We start from the raw sequence: 22,463 nt of genomic DNA, 5'->3' as shown, positions 1-22,463 counted from the left end.
CGTCTGGGGTAATGACAGGAAACTGCAGTGTCTGAAAAACTTCAGAGATAGACTGTTGGGTCTCTGACTGGGTTAGAGATGGTCACCGCAAACAGAAACCTGGTCCTGGGAAGGTCAGAGATCAACTTTGAAAGGGAAGGTATTGGAGCAAGACTGAAACCATTGTGGTCAGTATCTGTTAGAGTCTTATGTAGGGGCCCCTGATGACCAGGTAAGGGGCTTAATCTTACCCTACAGGGCTACGGGGAACCTTAAACCATAGGGCTATTAGATTTTAGATGTCAGTGCTCCCAGATTGAGCGAATGTCCCTGGAACTGTTAGGAGAGTATGAGCTGCAGTCACAGGGCTGTCCCCTCTGTCTCTATGTACGGACATGTTGCGAAGTGGTGGTGATGCAACTAGGTCCAAAATGTGAGGCAAGGTACAAACCTAGGCAGGTAGTGGCTAATGAGGGTCAGATTTTTGGAGGTGATCAGGTCACTGAACAGAGATCGAAATCTCAGGTGGTGCAATACTTCCTCCATGCTGAATAGCAGGAAAGACAGCAAGGAGCACACATGCATGACGCTCAAACCAGCAAATGCCAGCACTCAGTCCCTCAGTGTTTACCTTGTCAGCGGTAAAACCGAAGATAGCAGGAAATCGGAAGCGCAACCAGAGGCGCAAATAGTAAGGTAGCTCCTGATGCTTGGCCCAAGTGGCCTATCTGAATAGCTGTCACGAAGAGATGACCTCAAGCAGTGATGTAGTGACGATTCTTGATTGAACTCAAATCCAAGAATACATTGAAGAAAAAAAGACTAGCAAAAATTGGTTAGAATTTTCTTTGCAGAACTGAAGAAAAGATGCCTATCCTCCTAGGACACTAGCAAAAAACTGAGGCATGCTAGGCAGCAGAAGAGTTATCCTAGACTGACATACAATTTCTGCTTGCCATTGACCAAGCTTTTAGTAGTATAAGCCAATAGCACATGCATTCCAGTGTTCCACAAAAGGACAAGAAAGAAACAAAGTTACAGATTACCAATTATTTTGTTCTTTAAAATCATTTTTTATTGCAAAGAGAAAAAAAAACAAAAAAAAAAAAAAATAATTCTACTAAAATCTTGTATTTTTGACCAGGAATATTTTAGATTAGAGGTCCACAACCAGTAGCCTTGGGAGGTGCATGAAGTTCTCATCACATATTTAAATTTGTACACAGCATTTCTTCTAGGTCCGCCCATCTTATGTAAACACCACATGCAAAATTTATCAGTTCAGTTGCACAGAAAAGCAATGCTACACAGTAGCAGTGAGACAGATTTATTACAAGGGTACAATTTGATTAATAAAATACTTCCTCAGCTGCTCTAAAGTAGCACTGCATCAGAATAAACCTGTCCCTAATCATTTCTTAAAGAGTATCTATAGATACATCTGTATAGAGTGGGGAAGGATTTGAAATCCTGTCTGGATTTATTGCCATTGGAGAGATTCCTTCACTTTCTGTCTGGTAAAAAGACAGGGCAAGAAGTGAGGGGAAATTCCTCTAACAGCAGCACAGAATGATTTCATTTTTTTTAAATTAAAGCATATCTATAGTCAAAATGTAAAATCACTTATTAATTTCCACATTGTATTTCAATTATTTATAGCTTAATTCTAATAATCTGATCAATCTAGTAGTTTAAAGACTTACTTTTTGAAGATCCCCACACATTTACCTTGAATTTTGTGAGGTTATTTACTATGCCCTGTAAGTAGACACAGCTGTGCCACACATTTCACAGAGCCTGCTGTCTGATCTACAGAGGTGCTGAAGGAGGGGTTTCGGGAGGCTGGGTTGGTACAGGAATCCCCACTTGCAGGCAGCAGAGTACCATGGAATATATAGTCTTTAGAAATGTAAAATAAATAGAAGAAAAGCTGTGAAGCATGCAGAAAAGTGTGGAATGAGACAGCCAGCAGAAAGGCAGAACTCACAACACGAAAGGAGACTTTTCCGGTAAGCTTATATTGGATTGTCAATAATAAGTATTGTTTGTATTGCTATTACAAGGCTGATATAAAATGAATGAGTACGAATCCCTTTAAGTAAGGTAATGCTAGAACCTCAGTTAACTTTTTATCGTTGTCCCCTGCATATTTTCTATCACTTCATGTTTGTTAAAATATTCTCCCCAGTTTAAAAAGTTACAGAAATGGAGGCCCAGGTTGCATTTCGACCCTGACAGAGTTTCGAAATTTCCCAATTCTATACAAAACCTAGGGTATAAACAAAATTTAATTTTGCATCTGTTTGGAGTAAAAACCTTTGTCATCTTAGATGATAAATCTATCACTGAACGTTGAAAATCCGTCACAGTTGACAGGATTACAGTCTTGGGGTAAAATTTAAAGTAAATCTGACGCAGAGGCATTGCTGAATGAGACGAAGCCTGATTTACATCTGATTGTGGTGCTAATTTAATTGGTAAATGTCTCCTGTGTCATATCATGAAGCCAATAAAAGGCTATGTATTTTTATTACCAAATGAATTTAACATAAATTTAAAACAGTTTACAGAAATTAAACTGTGAATGCTACTAGCTACTGCCATTTGCCTCATTGAATCAGCCAATTTGCATTGTTCCCATTTAGAAGTTTCTTATGCCGCGTACACACGGAATTACGGCCAGAAAAAGACCGATGAGAGCTTTTCATCAGAAAATGCGACAGTGTGTATGCTCCATCAGAACTTAGCTGTCCGAATTTCCGTCAGCCAAAAATTGAAAGCATGTTCTCAATTTTCCCGTTCGTGTGTATGCAATTCCGACACTCCAAAAAATCACGCATGCTCAGATTCAACTACGAGACAGAAGCTATTGGCTACTGGCTATTGAACTTCCTTTTTGAAGTTCCGTCGTACGTCACCACGTTCTAAACTATTGGAATTTGGTGTGACCGTGTGTAGGCAAGACAGCTTGAGCGGAATTACGTCAGGAAAACCATCAGAGCTTCTTCCGACGAGAATTCCGATCGTGTGTACGCGGCATTATAAGCTGAACAAGCTAACGATTTCTTTATTAGATGGCTTTAGGGTCCACTAACACCAAGTACGGTGGGAATGCATTGTGTTGCTATTCCAGTGCAGTCCCATCACACCTCTACTGCAAGACATGGAAAAGTGCTTTGTTGCCGGTGTGGCTGGTTCATTGTGATGGTGTGCTCTGAAAAAATGTGCAGTACTTTTTTTCCAGCGCAGTGCAACTCGACGAATGCCAATGGCTAGAGCTCAATGAAATATCACTGTGTGAGATTCCAATAAAGTTCAGAACAGTGCGATGTACCAGTTTCAGCTCATCAACACTATGCTGGTCCGGCCTGACCGTACCAGCTGCTGTGTTGCAATGCAGCAGCTGGTGTGAACAAGGCCACACGTGGACATAAGAAATTTGCAGTGTATTCAGTACTATAATCCACTTTCTACTGTAACCCTATTCAGAAAGCAGAACTCTGAACAGACAATGTGCTTTATAAAATTAAACAATATCCTTTTTTTATTTGAAATAACCTCTTTGTACAGAGAGAAAGTTAATGCCAATTTACTGGGGCTGGCAAACCTCCAGCAAAGTTAAATACGGGAGTCTTTTCAAAAAGTTAGAGGAACCATCACAGCTTTTATCTCCGAGGCTGCAGAATCGGTATGTTACTTTTTCAGTCAGACCGGCAGGCACAGGTGCACAACTCTGCTGATAGACGGATTAATGGAACGGTGCAAGTATAGGCTGGGTCTTTAAGTCCATGTATGGTCAGATCACACCTTGGAGACAAGCGGAACATGATCTGGGGCCATGTCATCTGTTACTTCTGTCCAAGCTGAGACAACTAGAAGAGAAACCAAAAAAACAAACCTTGAAGCCTCTTCCCACAAGAAACACACAAAATGACAGAAATATAAGCAATTTTATTACAGGAAATGTGCCAAGACTAAATATGTGGACTGACATGTTTTAAATGTGCAAACTCCGGGGGTGGGGGGTCACCCTTAAAGTGATTATAAAGTCTTAAGTGATCTTCCCCAGTCCCCACCTTATACTTATGCACTCCCAATTCCTCATTGGGCAGATTGATAGCTTTGTCCCACACAAGGACCCCCATAAAAAGCGTCTTTCTGCGAGGGCACTTGCCGAAGAGGAGGAACAAGAAGTGCCAGCAGGGGACCCCAAAAGAAGAGCGCAGGTACAGTTGTGCTGATAAGTTTACATACCCGGGCCAAATTTATGATTTTTTTGGGCCATTTTCTTGAGAATATGAATAACACAAAAACTTTTCTTTCACTCATGAATTGTATTTGGCTGAAGCCATTTATTATCAATCAACTGTGTTTACTCTTTTTAAATCATGACAACCGAAACTACCCAAATTACCCTGATCAAAAGTTTACATGCCCTGGTGATGTTGACCTGATAACATGCACACAAGTTGACACAAACAGGTTTGAATGGCTATTAAAGGTAACTATCCTAACCATTGCACCTATGAAAGGTCAAGTTTTTGGACGCCTGACAGACCCTTGCATTTTTCATCCAGTGCTGTCAAAATCACCAGGGTATCTAAACTTTTGATCAGGGTCATTTGGGTAGTTTCTGTTGTCATGATTTAAAAAGAGTAAACACAGTTGATTGATAATAAATGGCTTCAGCCAAACACTACTCATGAGTGAAAGAAAAGTTTTTGTGTTATCATTCATATTCTCTGAAAAATGGCCAAGAAATCATAAATTCTGCCAGGGTATGTAAACTTATGAGCACAACTGTAAGTATAACATGTTTTTTATTTTGATACAAAAAAAAATGGAACTTTAATATTACTTTAACCACTTCTGGACCACCCTATAGCAGATTTACTGCTACAGGGTGGCCCTCCTGTGCAGGATAACGTTTATATACGCAATTCTGCACTTCCGCTTCCAGGGGGTGCGTGCACTGCTTCTGCTGTCATTAATCACAGCAGAACCCAATCTGTGGCTGCCGGGCACTGGATGTCTGATGGCACCCGCCGACCATCAGTAATACACACAGAACAGAGATCTGACTATGTATACAAGGCAAATCTAAATTCTGACAGGGAGGAAGGGATGATTTTTTTGTCCTTGCTGGAAATAAAATCCATCTCTTCCCCTAGTAAAAGCAGCACATACAGTACAAAAAATTACTGGCTAGGCACACAGTTAACACTTTGATTGCCCTAGATGTTTAACCCCCTTCCCAGCCAGTGTCATTAGTACAGTGACAGTGCATATTTTTAGCACAGACCACTGTGTTAGTGTCACTGGTTCTTGCAAAATGTCAAAAGTGTCAGTTCGTGTCCGATTATCCGCTGCAATATCGCAGTCCCACTATAAGTCGCCGATCACCGCCATTGCTGGTATTACAAAAAAAAATTCACATAAATATATATATTATAGTTTGTAGATGCTATAACGTTTGCCTAATCCAATCCATGTACACTTATAAAAGCACATTGAAATTGAGTACTGACATTTAGGACCCCAAGTCAAATGAAAAACCTGTTTAAAAACCAAAGTGATGATATATAGCGGTAATCCCCATAGCAATCAAGTTTTTAAACATTTATTTTTATAAACATCTGATTATATAATTTCTTAAAATGCTGAGAGCTCTATGAAAATTCAGAAATGCTGACACTACTTGTTACTGTTTAAACAAATATGAAACACTGTTCATAATTACTTTACCAATTGTTATTGTCAGACTTCTATTATAGAAACGGGAATGTATCTGTTTTACATGCATCTTAATCTAAGCCAAAATCAACTGTAGCAATCACAGATGAATACAGCACATTTAAGAAGATATTATAATATATAGCCATTTTCCAACGCAACAAAAAGAAACAGAACTGTGTTGGGGTATGACATTAGGCAAACATGGGAACAGTGCCAGGAGGTATAGCGGTAGTGCGCATAGTCCTTGAAGCTAGATAATTTGTATAGGACAAAGTTTTCTGGTATATTAGTTGCACACTGATTACCATCAGTCCCATTATTTAACAGTTAAACAAAATTAAAGCAGGAGTCTCATATGTTGCTATGGAGAATGCCTATCAGACTATCAGTTCTTATATATTTTTAAATATTAAGGTTGAACTCCAGGAATTGTGCCTGCTCCCCTCCCCTCCATTGCCCTTTCCCAGCAAACTGTGTATTTGTGAATGGGTTCATATAATCCAAAAGCGGAAAGGGGGTGGGGCAGTGTGACCGCATGTGACTCTGCAGCTGCAGGAGCTGAGACCAGTAGGTCAAGCAATGGAAGTATAGTGATAGCTAAGCTCTCAGCGCTCAGTAAAAAATGTAGATTGCAAATTAAAGGCATGCACCTGGTTGGACTTAAAGAGTAACTCCACTTTTGTTGAGAAAAAACATTGCCCTCTGGGTGATCTATGTATATTGCAAGAATTTTAACAACCTCTGCTGCAGATCACTACCTTTACATTTTGTTATTCTGAAGAAATAGCTGTTAGTCTGTGTCCATGTGGGAGTGGTTTTATGATTAATCAGCTGCTGCACCTGCAGTGCTCCAATGAGGAAATCTACTGGAGCTGCATCCTGTTAGACATGATTTCCCTTTGAGAGTATTACACCAAAAATTAGTTTTATTGCAGGGCATGCCAAAAATCTGATTTGTATCTTGGCGCAGACTTCTGGGAAAATCAGCAAGCCAATCACACAAGTGGGAAATTAACTATCTGGGGGGCGTTCTGTACACCATCTGTGTATAGAATACTTCCAGCTAGCCATATTGCATTTTAAAGAAAATTACAGCTCTGCAGATTAAAAATGGAAGGTAATTTTTAATAACATACATTATTGTTGTCTGTTTGTGTATATGGTGTACCTTTAACATCCCAGTTCCTCAAACTCTTTGTGCCTAATGTTTAATAACATTTAATTACAATATGACTTGTATCACAATTGTATATGCTATATTAATTATTTTTATTTGCCATTTTTTTTTCCTATGAAAGTGGAGTTACCCTTTAATCTATAGCCATCTGGCACATTTTAGAAAATGGCTGAATTTCTGGAGTTCAGATTTAAATCTAGTAACACCGAGGGGCCAAACTTGAACCTGTGTTATGAACCAGCCATTTTAATGGGCTTTACTTAATTACATCTGTCTGCAGAAAAGGCATCCATTACCTGTTTAACAAATTGTGAAGCATTAAAAAGCTCTGTGCAGCCATAAAGGATGTGCTTTCCTTGTTTGGTCTAAAAAAAAAAGAAAAAAGAAAAAGATAACACAAAGTGTTAAGTTAAATCCTCAACATTTTACAAGCAACCAAATTAAACTCTACTTAGCTAATGCTTCTTAAAGTGTTAATAGTAATATAACAGTAGTGGGCTAAGAGGATGAAAAAAAAAAGGCCCAGGAATTGATCTGAGGAACTGGCGAGGGCCACATAAATAACATCTATGACAGAATAAGCAAAAGGAAGGACAGGCCTTAGCAACCAGTAACAGGATACAAAAGCAAAGCAAAAGCCAGAGCTGGTTGCCTGCCACAAAACTTTATTTTTATAAGGTAGATTCTTTTTTGCATGTCAATTAGCCAATGTTGTGTGCCTGAAGAGGAGATGGTAGATGAGAGACAGCAGGAGAGTTTAAATCCAGGAAAGGAAAGATATAATGCAGGTAAGAAGGACTAAATTAAAGAAGTGTGGAGGTTAGCAAAAGAGCAAAAGAAATCAAGAAGCAATAAAGAAAAGTTCAGGAAATGGAATGAAAAATAAAAGAGATGAGTTCAGAAAACACTCATGCTGTTTAACACTTTCTTAAAGTGGAAGTAAACCCATCAATTTAAAGTAAAAAAAAAAAAAGGCATGCCGGGAATGCTAACTGCACATTGGCTGTGCTCTCAGCCAAACTATCAAACCATCCAATGGCTGGTGTCATAACGAATCACATGTGCAGCACCATAGCAGTGGAAGATTAAACAGAGGCAAAGATGGCAGCTTCCTTGGCTGAAAATGATAGGGAAGTTTACTTCCACTTTAAGTGACAGGCAGTAGCCTCACTTAGTAATGCCTCAAAAGGGCGATTGGTCGAGAAAGGGTAGGTAAAGGCATAAAGAAAAGTGAAACAGAACTGGAAATTTTAGGTTGCAAACTAGAATAATACTCTGGTACATATACCAGATATAATAATACAAGGTAATCTAAAGTTCCAGTCTGTAACTGACAGATTTGCATGCATCTGCATCTAAACACAGCTTAATGACACAATGAGGTTTATTCACTAAAGCTGAAAAGTACAAAGTCAGGCTTCACTTCTCCATAGAAACCAATCAGCTTCTAACCTCAGTTTGTTCAATTAAGCTTTGGCAATAAAACCTGGAAGCTGATTGGTTTCTATGCAGAAGTGAGCCTGATTTTGCACTCTCCAGTTTTAGTAAATAAACCCCATTAAGACAATGTTTTACATTGCACAATATTTGTAAAGTGATACACATAGTCTAAGTATCCACTCACAGTTGCTGTGCTATATGAGTGCAGATCTGCATAATCCATGCTACTCCCTTACCTGTCCTTTGAACTTCACCAGTGTGGAGAACATCTGCTGATGGCTACTCTAAGCTTTGTTTTTTTCTGCAATGCCACCTTTTTACCTTCTCCTGAAGCCCATCAGTTAACAGGGTAGCAGCCCTGTTTCAAATCTGATTTTAGCTTTTAGGTGGCATGTGCCAACATTAAAATTACATGAGTTTGTAAAGGGGAAGTACAGCCAAAGCTTGTTTGGCTGTATTTCTCCTGCGGATCAATTCATTCTGCACTTCTGTGACACGTTTGCAGGAGACAGCGGGTCTGAAGCTTGCTGTTGGCTGACATCACAGAGCGGGTCCAGGCTCTGGCAAGATCGTGACTATATGGCCTTAAACCGCCCACATGCCTGGACTGGCACAACATCTCAGCGATCCAATGAACGTGGAAGAGGGGGGCAGAGCAGAGAGCTGGAGACTAACAGTCACCAGCTCTCTTCTCAGTAAGCTCTGAGAACTGAACGATTGGTGGTGTTTGATCATTTGCTTCTCAGTGTTAGAGCAGGCAAGGGACAGAGATGCAGAAAAAAATATATGTTTTCAAAACTTCTCTTTTAAGAAATGCATAAGTGATCAAATGAGTGAGTACAAACGTTTTTTTTTTTCAGAGGTCTTCTTTAAGAACCAGCAAAGCTGGGCAAGAAGATTGACAATAGAATAGGCAAATAAATGACCTTGGGGAATGAAGGGATAGGATGATGAGGTAAGAGCCTTGATCTAAGTATTTAATTAAATAGCATGCTTCAATATTAAACAAAATTCTACAACTGAAGAAAACTATGAAGTATATGCTAAAGAAGCAGAAAAGTCAAGATATACACCAACCTTTATATAGTCTACTAAATTCTGATATTCAATATAGTTCCCTCCTCCAACAACAAACACAATGGCCTGCAGGTAAAAAACAAAACAAAAAAAATTGCACGATTAGTATAATCAACAGTCCTAATCTGATCACATATTTTTCACACTGGCTGTACAATCTGTAAAACTACCAACAACTCTGTAGCAACAGGGCCTGTCTGGGTTGAGGATGCGCTGCGCAGACCTGTGCCATTCACATTCAGTTCTATGTGGTCCCATTTTAAAATGAAAGTGAAATGAAATTGCACCACTACTTTTGGAAACTCACTGCAACTGTATTGCATGCTACTTCTGTAACATAGGATCTGGTTTGGGGAAATGCACAGTGTTTGCGACCTGCGTTTGAGCTGTCATTAACTTAATATTGACACCCGCTGCAGATTGCAACTGCACTGTGTTTTGAACGCGGTGCGGGAACCGTGCATGGAAAGCAAGTTTCCCACACTGCGTTCCGGTGTGAACGGGTCCTCAAAGTAAGTGGATTGTTTTTAGATAGACTCTCTTTATTACATCTTTTGGAAAATGTAACAAAAACTGCACAGGCATTTTATATCATATTATGAAGTTTATGGACATCTTTAGACAGTTATTGCAAAGTCGTTAAGCTGCATTTCAATTTTTAACTTAGAAGAAAATTAAGAGGTGAAAAAAAAAAAATTTGCATATTCTGTCGTACAGTAGTTAATTTTTTGGAAATTAGTGTTATATTTTGTAGACCTTTATCTAATATGTTTGGACAATAACTGCACAGAGTACACTGGAAGAACAGCTGCAGTTTCTGGATACCACCAGACTCATCCTATTTGGAGATACTGGGTCAAGTTGTTCTCAATTGCAAATGCTGAAATATGCCCAGCGCCTTGATTTTAAAGTGCTTGAATTTACAAATCAGGTTGCACTTTAATTCTATAACCAGCTCTGGAAAAATAACAGCGGATAGTAATGGCAGCACAATCCTTTGTTGGATGTTGGAAACCTATTAACTAAATATAGAATTATGACATGGTGGTTTTATAACACACATAAAACACATGAATGTGCATTGAACCTGCATAAATAATGTGACAAGAGCACATGACACTATTAAAACGGCATTTTCCACAAAGGGGTTTTTTAACCCTATAATACAATATGTGTGCAAAAATACACAGAATTTCTTTAGCCCACAAATAATTTAGATTACTTCCACTTCATTTTCTCTGGAGCGTTGTTACATAACCAATGCAGCATTACTATGGATTAGAATTATACGAGTTACATAAGGCCATTATTTGTCTATTATATTGATGACTTCACAACTCAGACATCTCAACACATTTCCTCACCTGCTAGCACAGCTATACAAAAATCTATTTTGTTCAGCTTTACAGTGCAAAAACGTTATAACATTTTCTTATTTAATACTAGACAATAAACCTAGCAGGGTAAGCTGCGCTGCTATGAGAATTGAGATACTGTACTACTCATGTGAACCTCATGTGATGATGAAATAATACACAGAGTCTGCAGCTAGAGAGTTCAGTTAGGGCTTCTTTTGAAGTTCAAAATGAGCACAAGAAAGAAAACCCTGACCAGGCAAAATGATCCAGAGAGAAACGGTAACTTAATTTTTGTGCAGCTCACCACCTTATCCATAAAATAGGAGCCTTGTTTAGCCCTTTCATCCCCCTATTGGTCCGTTAATGTGATGGGCAACCTCACAAATGAATGAGGAAGATTGTGAGGTAGCAGGGGGGCAGGGCCAAGATAGACTTTTAAAGGAAAAGTTGAGATCTGTATCTAACATCAGCGGTCTATGCATGAGAATGACGTCAAGCCCATGGAAACTGCAATGCAGGCTTTACGCCTACCTAGTAAAAACCTCATTAAGGTGTGTACCAAAGAACCCTGTTGCAGCCTTGCAAACCTGATCCACCGATGTCTTATGATTGATGGCCAAAGAGGCCCCTAAGATTTTCTCCTCCAGGATCCAGCGTAACAGATGAAAAAGAAGCTGAACTAGTAGGAAGGCATAAATTAGGGAGAAATGGTCCCATGGTGTTACCCAATTGACAAACAGCACTGAATACTTCAGGATGAAGAGACCATTCTACTGGGATCAATTGCTGGTGATTGAGTAAATGCACCAGCCAGTTCTCCACACCTGGGATATGAACCGTCAACAGGGCCAGAACATGACGTTCTGCACAAACCAAAATCTGATGCACTTCTATATGGGCCCCTCAACTCCTTGTGGTTCATATATGTCACCGCTGTGGCAGTGTCTGACTGGATTCTGACTGGAAGCCCCCTCAGTTGACTCGTCCAGTAGGCCAGAGCAAGAGAGACTGCCCTAAGATCCAAAATATTGATGGGTAAAACCCCCTTTCCTGAGGAGACCATGTCTTTGCAGGACACAAAAACACCTTCACTCGGACAGTGCCCAGAATTAGGCCCAAATACTCCAGTCTCTGTGCTGGTTCCAACGCCGATTTCTCCACACTGAGAACCCAGCCGAGACTTTCCAGTGTATGAATTACGTGGGACAGATTTTCCTCAACCAATGTGCTGATCATTCTCTGAGCAACAGTTGTCTAGATACCCCAGGATGCACACTCCTTAAAGTGGAAGTAAACCCATCGATTTAAACAGTTAAAAAAAAAAGACATGCCGGCAATGCTAACTGCACATTGGCTGTGCTCTCAGCCAAACTATCAAACCATCCAATGGCTGGTGTCATAACGAATCACATGTGCAGCACCATAGCAGTTGAAGATTAAACAGAGGCAAAGATGGCAGCTTCCTTGGCTGAAAACGATAGGGGAGTTTACTTCCACTTTAAAACCTTAACCCCGGAACCAGGGCTAACATTTTGTGAATACCTGAGGAACTGTGGCCAGTCTAAAAGGCAGAGCAAAAAATTAAGCATCGGTCCTCTATCACAAACCGCAAGAATTTCTGACGTGTGGGGAAAATTGGAACATGGAGATGATATGCATTCTTTATGTTGACTGACGGAAGAAAGTCTCCTTGCTGGTGTGATGCCACCACTGAACGAACAGTCCCTATATGAGATGTGCGAATCCTGAGTGAGAAACTTGCTTAGATTTTTGAGGTCCAAGGTTGACTGGCCTGAGCATCCTTATTTGTAAATCTCTGTCCTTTATACCACTAGGCCTGCATTTGGACCCTGAAGGAAAATGTGTAATAATGCATGCGGGTATCAATAATGTGCCTATAGTAGTGGTGGGGCTTTATATCCCTCCACTTGCTAAATGCTTCACTAACGAGGTTGACTCAAGTGTTGGCTAAATATTACTGAAATTTTAATTGCGGGTGATTTTAATATGACTCCCTGTCAGCATCTGGATAAATTCTCACCAGATGTGCATATAGACTCCCCGTTGAGTAAATGGGCATCCACCTTTCACTTCACTGATGTGTAGCGGTGGAAAAACCCAGGTATACCTGTCATTCAGCTACTTATGCCACGATGTCCCAAAATGATTTAGTCTATGTCAGCGACCAGGTCCTATCTAAGATACAACAAATGTCCATTCTGCCTAAGCGCATTTTGGATCATGCACTGCTGTTGATTAAAATACAAATGAGTGATTTCAAATGAATAAAATAGTAGCGCTTATATTCACAATTAAATGAATAAACCTAAACAATCACCCTGTGAAAAAGTGATCAATAATAGTGTCCACAAAATACAAACTTAAGTCTGTGAATAATTAATTAAATAAATAATTAAAACATCCAAGTGATTATACTCCAAAAGTGAACAGGTAATCTTGAAGTGATTTGAAGCAATCTTCTACCACACTATATGTGTTCAATGTCACTGCTCCCTTAAGAAATGCACTCACCAATAGAACATGCCTTGCACTCTCATGCTCGGCAATATCACTTAATATCCCCCCAAGGGTATCAAATGACTCCAAAGGTGTTCTTTAAACAATTTGCACTCCCCATGTAAAGATAAAAAGTGCTTCCAATAGTGAAGTATAGTAAAACTATTAAATAAATGGTTGCCGAATAGCCACATCCAGACATGTTACGTCAATAGGACTTAAAAATTGGGGCTCACCCCAATGATTAAGTCCTATTGACGAAACATGTCTGGGCGTGGCTATTCGGCAACCATTAGGAGCTTTTAACGTTCTGATTTACCGGCCATTGAGTGTGCAGTGCTTTTGAAGTGGAGAAAAGTGGAGTGGATAGGAGAGCGAGGGGAGTGGAGGGTAAGACTTATAAGTTGTTTTCGGGTCAGCCGAGACCACACTACATCGCGTTACCACTGCGAGCTCCCCACTTTGGAAAGTTTATGTTGAAGTACCTTTGTTTGTTGAAAAGGATATAAGTGCAATAATTGAAGATTTCATGTGCTGTTTTAATAAATAGTTTTATTATACTTCACTATTGGAAGCACTTTTATCTTTAAATGTGGAGTGCAAATTGTTTAACCACTTGCTTACTGGGCACTTAAACCCCCCTCAGTCCCAGACCAATTTTCAGCTTTCAGCACTGATGCACTTTGAATGACAATTGCGCGGGCATACAACACTGTACCCAAATTAAATTTTTATCATTTTTTTCCCACAAATAGAGCTTTCTTTTGGTGGTATTTAGTTACAGCTCGGAGTTTTATTTTTTGCTAAACAAACAAAAAAAGATGCAAAAAAAAAAAAAAAAATCATGTTTTAATAGTTTGTTATAAAATTTTGCAAACGGGTCATTTTTCTCCATCATTGAAGTGCGCTGATAAGGCGGCACTGATAGGCTGCATTGGTGGGCACTGATGGGCTGCATTGGTGGGCACTGATAGGCTGCATTGGTGGGCACTGATAGGCTGCACTGGTGGGCACTGATAGGCATAGTTAAGGCGGCACTAATAGGCACAGATAAGGCGGCACCGTTGGGCACAGATAAGGCGGCACTGATGGGCAAAGATGGGCACAGATAAGATGGCACGGATGGGTGGCACGGATAAGTGGCACGGATGGGCACTGATAGGTACCACAGATAGATGGGACTGATGGGCACTGATAGGTGGCTCTGATAGGTGGCACTGCTGGGCACTGATGGGCGGCACTGCTGGGCACTGATGGGCGGCACTGGGGTGCAGCACCTTTGAGGCAGATTGGGTGGCACTGTGGGTGGCACTGTGGGGTGGCACTGTGGGCACAGACGGGGGGCACTTACTTTTACTTTTAGTTCTACTTCAGGATGGCACTGCGGGAGGCAGGTGGGCACTGGCAGGTGGCATGTGGTGCCTTGCTGGCCGTGATCGGGACTGATGTCCCGATCACGGCCGCCGGTGATCGGCTTTTTTTTTCTCTCCTCGCGCTGTCAGCGCGAGGAGGAATAATAGCCGATTACCGGCTCCGTTCTATCACATGATCAGCTGTCATTGGCTGACAGCTGATCACGTGATAAGGGGTCGGGATCGACCCCTTACACGGATCGGTGATCAGGCGAGTCTCACGGACTCGCCGATCACAGAGCGCGCCGCGCGCGCCCCTCAGGGGGCGCGCAGGCCGCTCGTAACCGGGACGACATCAATAGACGTAGTCCCGGAAATCTAGGTCCGCGCTAATGCCGTCATTCGGCAATAGCGCGGATCCCAAGTGGTTAAAGAACACCTTTGGAGTAGTTTGATACCCTTGGGGGGATATTAAGTGATATTGATGAGCATGAGAGTGCAAGGCATGTTCTATTGGTGAGTGCATTTCTTAAGGGAGCGGTGACACTGAACACATATGGTGTGGTGGAAGATTGCTTCAAGTCACTTCAACATTACCTGTTCACTTTTGGAGTATAATCACTTGGATGTTTTAATTAATTATTTAATTATTCACGGACTTGAGTTTGGATTTTATGGACACTGTCATTGATCACTTTTTCACAGGTTGATTGTTTAGGTTTATTCATTTAATTGTGAATATTAGCGCTACTATACTACCCATTTAAAATCACACATTTATATATACATTATAAGTAGCTGCTGGAGATTTATTTTACACATATTTGATTTTTTTTTTTGTATTCTTTGTGCACAGTGGTGGTGTAAGAAGGAAAAGGGGCGCACTTTTTCTTTCACCATACTATTATTTGATAAATTACACACTTAAGTTGCATCTGAACACTGGGTATGGTGCCTATCGAGATAATGGATCTCTGACATTCGTGTGGAGCCCCTGGTGGCAGAGGCAGCGAAGGATTACTGGCTGTACAATTATAACACTGCCAGTCTAAAAGTAGTCTGGGATGCCTTCAAGGCCTATGTAAGGAGTCAATACCAAATAGCTATAGGATCGGCTCACAGACAATCAGATGAGGCATTGCATAGGGTGGAGGCCAGAGCGGGTGACATGGATGCTCGCTATGTTGGGTTGGGTGACAAAGGGGTTATGTAACGTCTGGCGGGTGGCGCTGGGAGAGGTTTCACATCTTAGAGTGACAGCGGCCAAGAAACAGATGCTATACCAGTCCCAGAAGATATTTGAGCAGGTGGAGAGAAGATATAAATCCATGCTTTGCAAAGTATTATACCACTCTCTATTCCTCTACCTCTGCTTGCAATACTGAGAAACTGGACTCCTTTCTGGGTAGCATTGACTTAGTCCTGTCAGACCAAGCTAGACAGATGCTTGATGCTCCTCTCACCTTAAAGGAAATACAGCAGGCTCTGAGATCTTTACAGACATGGAAAACCCCAGGATATGACGGACTCCCCTGAGTTCTGTAAATGCTATGGTCACTCCTTGACTGATAAGTGCTGGTGTCCTCCATGAATGTCGCCTCCCTTTCTGAATCAATGTCTCGAACAATTACAGTTGTAGTGCCCAAATTGGGGAAAGACTTGGAGTTATGCTCCTCGTATGGTCCTATTTCCCTTCTGAATTTTGATGCCAAGATACACACTAGAGTACTGGCATCTCGCTTGAATAGGGTGATACTTTTGCTAATTCATAGGGACCAAACAGGTTTCATGCCTGGGAAAGGCACAGACATCAATTTGCGACGACTATACACTATTAGGAGATCTGGGGTCCCGGGGGTAGTGGCCTCCTTTAATGCAGAAAAAACGTTTGACTCAGTGGAGTGGGACTATTTATGGATGGTGCTGCGCAAATTCGGTTTTGGCCCAAATTTGATCTCCTGGGTGCAGAAGTTGTACTCGGCCACGACAGCCAGGGTACAAACGAATAATATCTTATCTGAATCCTTCCAACTCCACCGAGGCATACGAAAGGGGTGCACCTTTTCCCCAGGCCTCTTTTCCTTAGCTATTGAACCTCTAGCAATAATTATCAAAGCGTCTCCCAGTATTCACGGCATACAGGTGGGTCCGTTAGTGGAAAAGATATCACTGTATGCGAATGACACCTAATTATATCTTAGTGATGCTCAACATTTCTTGCTGGCAGCCCTAGAAATTATAAACTGTTTTTGGTTCCTTTTTGGGCATTCAAATCAATTGGAGTAAATCTGTATTATTCCCCCTGACTCCTGGAGAGAGTCTGGCATCACTGCAGACCCCTTTGGAATACCCAGGTTTAACCACTTTCCACCCGGCCAATGTATGTAAACGGCTGGGTGGGCGCTCTCTGAGCGGACCTTCAGGAACGTCCCTGAGAAGGAGGGGGATCACGTGCCCATGCAGTGGCACGGTCCCGATGCACTCATTTCACCCAGACACGGTGCATCTCAGATTGGCAGGAGAGCTCTGTGATTGGCCCTCCTGATCACGACAGCCGTGTCCAATCACAGCCGTCATGTGATATAAACATAGAGCCGGTTGCTAGGCAAGTTGTTGGTGAGGAGAGGAGAGGGGAGGGGATCGTGGCAGCCGGCTGGTGATCAGTGAGTATGAGCTGTTTTTAACAGCTTTTTACTCACTGATCACCAACCTAGTGTCACCACACAGTGTAAACACACGTCCCCACACAATGTCCATAAATAATAAAAACACCTGTCCCCCACATATGTCCCACTAAAATCACATGGTCCAATGATTATCTGCACATATATGTCCGTGATCACCTGCGCACATCTGTGCATGATCATTTCCGTACATATGTCCACAATCACACGAACCATTACACTTAGCGGCAATTTTTTTTACCAAAAACATGTAGCAGAATACATTTTGGCTTAAATTTATTACATTTCTTTTAAAATAGAAAGAAGAAAATATTGTTTTTTTTTCAAAATTTCCCCTCTTTTTTCGCAAAAAAAACTGAAAAAACTGAGTCGTGAATAAATACCACCAAAAGAAAGCTCTATTTGTGCAAACAAAATTATAAAAATTTCATTTGGATACAGCGTAGCATGACTGCGCAATTTGTCATTGAAAGTGCAAGAGCGCTGAAAGCTGAAAATTGGTCTGGGGGCGAAAGTGCCCAGTATTGTAGTGGTTAAGTATATGGGCATTCAGATACAAACAGACTTAGCTAAATCTAAATACTTAGAGTACAACGTATACCCAGTCTTATAACACTTTACACAAAAATGTTGGATTTGTAAGTCCTTGCCTCTCACTCTGGTGGGTAGGATGAATTTGGTGAAGATGTCCTAGCTTAACAAGTTTTTATACATTTTCAGGAATATCCCAGTGACAGTGCTGAATAAATTTATTCAGAAGTTAGAACGGGTCAATGCATCTTTTCTCTGGGAAGGACCCCAGACTGGCTAGAATCACCTTACAACTGCCCTTGATGGGGGGCTGCCTGGCCCTGTCCTACTTCAAGAGGTATTACTGGGCCACAGTGCTGGTAACAGCGAGGTGGTGGTTTGAACAAATTGAGGCGGCACTGCTGGGGTCCTATTCAGAGCTCAGCAACCTGGTCTACAGAGGCCCTGATAGAATCCTAATATCACCACTCCTATGAAGACCACCGTCTTTGTTTGGAGACAGGTGACTAGGGCGATGAGTGATTCCCCTTGTCTTTTGTCTCGCCCCATAATCCGATATGGGGCAATCCCACCTTACCCCATCTAAGAACTGCCCCAGGCCCCCAGGTGTGGGCTGGATGGGGCATAAAGAATTTATGTAACATTATGCCTGAGGGGCATCTATTACCTTTTGATAAATTGAAACGTCAATTTCAACTACGGTACCCTCCTGGATGCAATTAAGACATGCAGTGCAGAAGCAGTTTTATAATCCGGTTACCCTGGCTTCCCACTCAGTGGACACATTGCTGACAGTTCATATCATTAACAGGCCGCTGTCTTCTATGTATCACAGACTTATTGTTTCTGCTGACTCTAAGATTGACCAATTATTTCAGAAGTGGAATCAGGATTTGAACACACTGACCAGAGAAGACTGGGACGTAGGCATCCAGCAGTACCTTCCATTGATGATCTCAGCCCGTGGTAAGTTAGTACAAATAAAATTCTTTCACTGAATTTACTAAAGCCCACAGAGACTGTCAGTCATTTACCATGCCGCACAAGACAGCTGTCCTAAATGTCTAACTGAAGTGGGGAGTTTTATTCATATGGTATGGTCCTGCTCATATAATCAGGACTTAGGGATCACATTAGACCCTTTAGTCCTGCTGCTGGGCATAACTGATAATCTCTAGGCCTCTACACACCAAAATCTGTTTATATTTTATACATGATAGACCTCCTCTAGACCCAGCCGTCAGAGAGAAACTACCTGCTTGGAAGATGAGGAACTGGAAGTAGCTGCACCTCTTTAAGCTGGACGCGTGCCCTTTTTCCTATGCGGGCAAGAGATCTTTTACTGCCAGATATCTTTTGGATATGTTTATCCACATCATCCCAGAATAGCAATTGCCCATGAAAAGGAAATCCTGCCAGTAACTATTTACAGGAAAGCTCAGGAGATCAGGTTTTTAACCAAAGAATCCTGCGCATGTGAACAGACATCAGTGCAAAATTAGAAATCTGTTGGATAGGGTCCTTCAGGGCATCTATTGCAAAACGCAAACTCCAGCTGATTGACAGCCCCAACTCTGTTCCTGTGGGCTGTGTGAGGGGGTGGGCGTCCAATCAGCTGTCAGAGCTCTCCTCTGAGCTCTTCAGTGTATGATTTCAGCTCACTGATTTCTGATAGCTCAGACAAGCTTTATGAATTCTGGAATTGAATGGACGTAAAGAAAAGAAGACTGCAGATAAACAGGTACATATACCCACTTAAGTGAGTATATGTAAACGTTTACAAACACTTTAAAATCTTCTGAGCTTGTGAGACAGATAGTTCCTGAATGTCTTCAGGTTCAGAGTCCTCAGATGTGTATTCCACTGTCCGACCCTCCTCAAGTTCTACCCTAACTTCCTCCTTGTCAATATCCACCCATTATTCCTCCGCAACTGGAGGGCCCAGGTACCATCCATCTTAGCATCCCTTGTTGTAGATATGGATCCAGAACGAGAGAACCTGGCACTACTATGCAGAGAGCAGAACTTCAATGACCATCGCCTTACAGACACTGGTGAAAAAAAAATGAGGCACTTCCTGAGTAGGAGGGGTTATACAGGGGGCCTTCCCCTCTGTTCTTTCTGCCAGTGTCCATTTACCTATAGGTGGTGCATAACCCAGGTAGTCATGATTTACAGCCTTCTCTGTGTCCCGTGATGTACAATAATGATATAGGAATTGTCTGTAGTCACTCCTCCTCCTCAGTATGTCACAACTAGGCATGTCCAGCAACAACATTTGCTCCCAAAAACCAGCACACATGTGCTGAATGAATTAGACATCATAATGCAAGGTGGAGAAAGGCATGCACAGACACAATAAGGCTCCCTTTTATTTCCAATTCAAAATAAAAATGAAATCAATTTAGCTTGCATTGCAATTATTCTTGTTAGCCAGAAAAGTCTCTTCTGTACCCCCCCCCCTTTTCTGATAAGACTTTGAGACCCTCTCAGAGGACTAAGTCAGGGGGTGACAGTTGCTGGCCGGGCTTAGTCCTACAATATGAGCACCTCAACCCTTAGTAAAACCCAGGATCAGTGGGGTGCAAAGAAAGGTTTTTTTCTGGCCAAGTGATGAGTACCTTGTGGAGACTACTCTGAGGTAGGACTTAATTTTTTTAAATAGCTGGCTAGTATATCAAGCAGTCCTCCCAATAAGAAACAGAGAAAAGTTTTAACACCATACACGTAGGCACCTAAACAGCTATGCCATTAAAATTATAGAAAGGTTTAAAATTGGGTTCTTCTTTACACATGAACAAAATAAAATTCCACTGTATGTAGTTACTGTTGAACTCAGTGACGTGTGTGGACATTTTGCAGAAACTGATACAAATTAGTTACAACAAGATTCTGGCAAGAACTTGACACAGGACTGATTTTTATAGAGTGTGAGTGTAAGAGGAGCTAAGAAACATACTTATGAAGAACAATTACACAAAAATAGAAAGCATTACTTCCTATGATATGTACAGATCTGCCAAAAAATGTAGGCACGACATGTGCAAAACTGTCATGGATCTATAAGTGGTTGTCAGTCAATTAAGATATTTATATTGTGAATAAGGTGTTACTTGGCTTACCTCTTGAAAGGGGTTCTTGTTCCTTGGTACAGAACTATTATTACAAAACAAAAAGGTATGTATTAATCAAGAGAAAATTTCAGATTCACTCTAATGAGACAGACGCTACTTAAAGAGTAATAAAAACATCTTTGCCATTCTGAAGCTTCCCTCCAACCACTTTGCATATTATTTTATATATACTGTGATTCTGTACTTGCCAAACATGCTACAGAAATCTCCCTCCACTGAGTCTGGCTGCAATTATTTTAACTGTAGGCAGCTGAAGCTGCTGCCTGTTCACTTCCTGGACTTACACAGACACACAGAGGCACAGCTCCAGCTCACCCGCTCTGATTGGCCCTCTTCTGACTCATCCCTCCTCCCTTCCTGGCAAACTTTCACAAGAGTGAGTGAGAGAGCTTTGCATGTTGTCATAAGCCTAGGCTTTTTACCAGACAAGAAACAGGAAGTGGGCTGTATAAGGAATTTAAAATGTTTTTCTATCCAAAGTTAAAACAAGGGCAGAAGATTTAATAGATAGAAAGTTGAAAAAAATGACTGAAGGTCTGCTTTAAGGGAACCTGACAGGACAGAAATCTGAGAGCTGTCACCGATTACTTGATTTGAACATTTATGCTCTTGGACTGTCATCCTAATCCTGACTTTAAAGCCATTGTGATCCTGCTATCATTGTCTGGTGCATCTCTATCAGAATGATTCTGATATCACTGCAAAAGAGTCACCCACCCAATGAGACTGTCGGGACTCCTGACCTGCAGACGTATTAAAGGTCAGTTATTTACCAAGTAATAAAGCAAGGATGAGGATAACAACCTCAGTGCTTACAGTCTTAAAATGTACATTATGTAAACCTTGAACCTCTTCTACTAGCTCCTTTGATCTGGTAAATATAGAGGTGAAAGAAATGGGCTATATCTGTTTCATGAGTGCAAGAGACACCTATTGGTCCTACCAGAAATCTTAACAGAACGTTTTATGTGCTTCCTGCCTAAGCTGCACCGTTATCAGCCTTGTTCCAAGTTATTTTCCACATACTTCCTCGCTAGGTTATAGAAAGGAGGAGAGGGGGGGTGTTCTGTAGCCCTAATGCATTTCCTGTCCTAGCATGCCAACACTACTGTACCAAGGAGTATTGTTGTCACTGTAGGACAGGAAACATGCTGCTAACTAGATTACCAGATTAAAAACAGCTGCAATATACTGCATTTTTTGTTCTTGATCTCTTAGATTAAGGCTGGGTTCACAATAGCAGATTCTGACCAACTTTCTATGGAGCCGGTTGACATATCTCTGCAGCAGGTCCAATGCATTTTGAACAAAAATGCTGTGCATCTTTTGGTCCGTTTCAGGTCTGAATTCAGCCCAAAATTCAGGCTGAAATCCGACCTGAAACAGTGAACCAGCATGCACCGGACCCCTGCTGTGAGTGGCATGCAGCTCATATGTAAACCAAGCCATAGAGTAACTTTTAAAATACTCCTAAAAAC

General features: G+C 41.3%; 1 protein-coding gene across 1 annotated transcript in view; it reads right to left on the bottom strand.

Moving 5' to 3' along the window:
* Positions 1-3,493: 3,493 nt before the first annotated feature.
* SCFD1 (sec1 family domain containing 1) overlaps positions 3,494-22,463 on the bottom strand; it is a 210,123-nt gene continuing 191,153 nt past the window's right edge. Inside the window, exons 22-25 of the mRNA XM_077464793.1 lie at positions 20,974-21,007; positions 9,410-9,475; positions 7,189-7,257; positions 3,494-3,851 (exon numbers count right to left, since the gene is read on the bottom strand). Coding sequence (XP_077320919.1) covers positions 3,828-3,851; positions 7,189-7,257; positions 9,410-9,475; positions 20,974-21,007 — 193 coding nt within the window. The 3' untranslated portion in view covers positions 3,494-3,827. The remainder of the gene's footprint in view (positions 3,852-7,188; positions 7,258-9,409; positions 9,476-20,973; positions 21,008-22,463) is intronic.

Source organism: Lithobates pipiens, unplaced genomic scaffold (assembly GCF_037356315.1).
Source record: "Lithobates pipiens isolate NorthernLeopardFrog02 unplaced genomic scaffold, aLitPip1_a1.2 Scaffold_30, whole genome shotgun sequence".
Classification (NCBI taxonomy): Eukaryota; Metazoa; Chordata; class Amphibia; order Anura; family Ranidae; genus Lithobates; species Lithobates pipiens.
The sequence above is the reverse complement of the archived record's forward strand: the minus strand, read 5'-3'. Positions and strand labels throughout refer to the sequence as shown.